At 37.9% G+C, this 4,572-nt stretch overlaps 1 protein-coding gene across 1 annotated transcript; it reads left to right on the forward strand.

Annotated features, from left to right (window-relative positions):
- Positions 1-3,844, forward strand: LOC310944938 (mitochondrial amidoxime-reducing component 1-like). Its single transcript, XM_083910794.1, has 7 exons — positions 1-299; positions 1,339-1,509; positions 1,780-1,936; positions 2,558-2,701; positions 2,823-2,884; positions 3,015-3,086; positions 3,480-3,844. Exons 1-7 carry the CDS (start codon positions 49-51, stop codon positions 3,604-3,606), a joined length of 984 nt encoding a protein of 327 aa, XP_083766920.1. The 5' UTR covers positions 1-48; the 3' UTR covers positions 3,607-3,844.
- The last annotated feature ends 728 nt before the right edge of the window (positions 3,845-4,572 follow it).

Consider the following 4,572-nt stretch of genomic DNA (forward strand, 5'->3'; position numbering starts at 1 on the left):
TCGAAGTCTGAAGTCCAAGTGCAGAGTGAATCACAACAAGCTGCAACAATGGAGGTGAAAACACAGGTGATGAACGCGTTGGCCGAGAACAAGAAAAGCGTTCTTGTTGTTCTCGGAGGAGTTGGTGCAGCTGCTGCTGCGATTGTGGCGTTTAAATACCTGCGGAAACCGGAGCAGCTGGTCCGTGTGGGGGTCGTCTCTCAGCTGCTCGTCCACCCTATGAAGTCCGGGAAAGCTGTGAGTGTGGCGCTGGCCGAGTGTCACAAGTTTGGACTGAGGTTTGGAGAACTACAAGACAGGTGTGTGTGTACTTTTATTTGTTGCCTCTTTAGGACCTTTTTTTTCTGTCAAACACTGACCTTGTCAGGACCAGTAGTCCTCATGAAGACCTGGTCCTAATGAGGCTGGGCCTCATTTCTGAGGAACTGGTTTAAGACTTACTTTTTAGTCGTGGTTAAGGTTAATGTTAGACATGATCTGGTTATGGTAAGTTTGGAGATGATGCTTTGTTTAGGCTGTGCATATACAAAGGTGTGTATATATATATATATATATATATACATATACATATACATATACATATATATATATATATATACGTATATATATGTGTGTATGTATATATATGTATATATATATATATATATATATATATATATATACGTATATATATGTGTGTATGTATGTATGTATGTATATATATATATGTATGTATGTATGTATATATATATATATATATACACACACACACATATATGTGTATGTATATGCGTGTGTGTGTGTATCTATATATGAATTACATACATGTTGCATGAGTTAAACTCATTGACAGCTCGCTATTACCAGTTTTAAGTCGCATCACTTCATTCCAAATTTTCCGATGATCACAGAATTTGACAGAAAAAACAACAGAGCTGGTGGTGCCTGAAACTTTTGCACAGTGTATATATATATATATATATATATATATATATGTATATATATATACAATTTTGATCCATATTCATTTATTTTTCTATCACTGATGATAACATGTAGAAATCGATGAAGCCCTTAATTTGTTTATGTTTGCCTGGTTTTCTTTTCTTTTTTCCCTCATCATCAGAGAAAGTTGAGTGCAGGTTATCTGTGTGTGTGTGTGTGTGTGTGTGTGTGTGTGTGTGTGTGTGTGTGTGTGTGTGTGTGTGTGTGTGTGTGTGTGTGTGTGTGTGTGTGTGTGTGTGTGTGTGTGTGTGTGTGTGTGTGTGTGTGTGTGTGTGTGTGTGTGTGTGTGTGTGTGTGTGTGTGTGTGTGTGTGTGTGTGTGTGTGTGTGTGTCTGTGTGTCTGTGTGTCTGCAGACACTGGCTGGTGGTGGCGGGGGACGGTCACATGGTGACGGGCAGACAGCAGCCTCGTCTGGTCCTGGTGTCTCTGACCTGTGAGGGAGGTCAGGTCTGTTTGAACGGACCGAACATGGAGGAGCTGAGGTTTCCCATCAAACAGCCCGACAACCACGTCATGGACTGCAGGTCAACACGTCTGATTCCATTTTAAAGTTCAAGCTCAAACTGAAATGACGTGTTGCAAATATCATATTATTTAAGTACTACCCCTTAGAATCCAGGAGAGGGCGCATGTAGAGGTCATGTGGTACGAATAATGTGAGACACAGTGTTAACATAACACTAAGAGTTGAATATAAGGAGTTAACCTTATAAAATACTTATTGTGCCTAAATATCACATTGGAACTATGCAAATGTGTGTCTGTAATGTCACGAATGTTGTTTGTTTGTGCAGAGTGTTTGGCGATGACATCCAGGGTCGGGACTGCGGCGAAGAGGCGTCTCGCTGGCTCACCCGTTACCTCGGGGAAGAGAGAACCTTTCGCTTGGTGCACTTTGAACCTCAGATGAAGGGGAGACGGTCGCCAGAGCCGCTGTTCCCACAAGATGAGGTAGGTATCTTCTTATAATCCTTGTTTCTACTGCTGAGCCTTCACAAAACTTTCTGCAAATCAGCAAAAAAATGACATTGTTATGCTTTTTATGCAGTAAAGCTTACAGAAAGTTTGACGTCACTACACTGTGTTATGCTGAAGTTATTGAACATTTTTAAATATCTTTTTGCACTTTGTAGAAGGTCTCACTCATGACCACTTAGAGATCAAAGTTCTTTCTCCAGCTCTTTTTTTTTTTTTAATGAAAATTGAAGTTTGAATCTATGAATAATTTTCTAACTTTACTTAACTGGCAACTTTCGGGTCACGTAACTTGTGTCAGATGGAAAAATAGCTGGTTATTCGTTTTTTATTTTGAAAATGAAATTACAGCTCATTATCTGTTTTTCCATTTTTTATTTTATTTTGAAAATGAAATTTCAGCTTGTTATCTGTTTTTTCATTTTATTTTGAAAACGAAATTACAGCTCGATTTCTGTTTTTCCATTTTATTTTGAAAATGAGATTACAGCTTGATTTCTGTTTGTCCATTTTATTTTGAAAATTAAATCACAGTTCTTCTCTGTGTTTTTTTTCTTCTATTTTTCGTTTCCTGGCGGTGTTTTCTTCTTCATCCAGAAGGTGGCGTACCCTGACGTGGGACCTGTGATGCTGCTGTCCGAGGCGTCTGTGCAGAATCTGAGCACCAAGATGGAGAAGGACGTGACTGTGAGCCGCTTCCGTCCAAACATTGTGATCAGTGACTGTGAGGCGTTTGCTGAGGTGAGTCGTTCGGCTTTTAGGCGACAGGAAGTACTGAAATTGTAGGTGAAGGTGAATTCGCTACAGTTTTTAAGTTGTTGTTATTTATTTGGCAAATGACAAACTGAATTCATTTCGCCAGGATTCATGGACAGACATCCAGATTGGCAACGTGCGACTGCAGCGAGTCATGTCATGTGGAAGGTAAACCCTCACACTGTTAGTTAATCTGCTGATTCAACCAAAACTCTCTCCTAATCTAAAGAAACTGTCACTTTTGGCATTGCAACATTGCACATGAAATTAATTTAAATGATTTGTTTTTTGTTTCCAGGTGTATTTTCACCACGGTCGACCCTGAAACTGGTATCATCACCAGAAAAGAGCCTCTGGAGACACTGAAGAGGTAACAGTCTCTAGTTTCTACGATAATTACATAATTTTCTTTAGTGGCTTTTGACACAATTTAAATAATAAGGTAGTTCTCGTTTAAAAGAGCGCTTGTTTTAAACTTTAAAAAGAGGTGACAAACCTCAACAACATGAAAACCAAATGTCATTTAATTTCAAACAAAATGTCATTGATCAGTGTTTTCCCAAACCTCTAACAATGTTCTCAAATGTCTTCATTTCTTTGTTCTATGGAGCAAAGAAACAAGAAAATATTCTCATTTAAGAAGCTGAAAAGTCAGACAAACTTGTTTTTAATTAATTTAAATTAACACTCCAACCAATTAAGGATTATCTTCCATCTACTTCTGCACCGTTTGAACTCACTCTTGACGGCACTTCCTCCTCAGCTATCGCCTGTGCGACCCGTCAGAGAAGCACATCTACAATAAGTCACCGCTGTTCGGACAACTGCACACGGTGAAGAAGACGGGGATCCTGCAGGTCGGCGACGTCGTGTACAAGATCAGCCGCTAATGGCGAGAGGAAAGCATGACGCCGGAACGCTAGTGCCGTGACTGAATAATATCAAAGTGAAATCACTAAAATAGATGCACAAATATATATGGGTTAGAATACAATGCAATATTTTACTAAGCTGTCGTTGAAATTTATATGAAGTATTTTTTTGTAGTATCTTTCCTTCCTTCTCTTGTTTCTCCTGTAAATGTATAACATCTCACCTGTTCTAACTTAAATATGTACCTGATTCCCAGATTAATAAACTGACTAATAAAGACGGTTTCATGAGTGTGAACAGTTCCATCACCGGAGGCTCCTGCGGTAACTGGCCATTATTTTATACAACGGGTGGCCAGTAGGTGGCAGTAGCCTGTGTTGTTCGAGGCTGCACATATTTTTTCCAAGAAAAACATGCTCTCACTTCAATGAGGGGTTTTACGTTTTGTACTTTTTTTATATATATATATACATAATGTCGAAGCAAGTTTTAGCTTTTTTTCCTTAGCTCATTAGCATTTATTTTCAAACTTATTAGCGATTTTCAACACTTTGTCATTGTTCCTAATAATATGATCATGTTAGAGTCCGCAGGATTTCTGGCTGACGATTTTATTTTAATATTTTACGATTATTGCATTAACCATTAACCATAACCATAAGTTAGCATTATTTGTAAACCACCTATCCAAAAAACTAGTTACAAATTTGAACTTTGAAATTTAAACCAAAATACAAGCATATTCACGGTTAATATTCAATGGAGTATTTTTTTTATCATCCTAAAAGTAAAGCAGTCTGTTTTCTTAATGTTGTCATTATTTTCTTGGACAATAATATATAAAATCCCTGAGTTCTGTGACAGCAAAAGTTTATCTTTTATAACATTTATGATTATTAGCATACAGTACATCAGTGAATGGCAAATCGAGCAAAAAGCGTCCAAGAAAACAACATTATTCCTGTAAAAACACATATAAATTA

The sequence above is a fragment of the Microchirus variegatus genome (assembly GCF_963457635.1).
Source record: "Microchirus variegatus genome assembly, chromosome: 2".
In the NCBI taxonomy this organism is placed as follows: Eukaryota; Metazoa; Chordata; class Actinopteri; order Pleuronectiformes; family Soleidae; genus Microchirus; species Microchirus variegatus.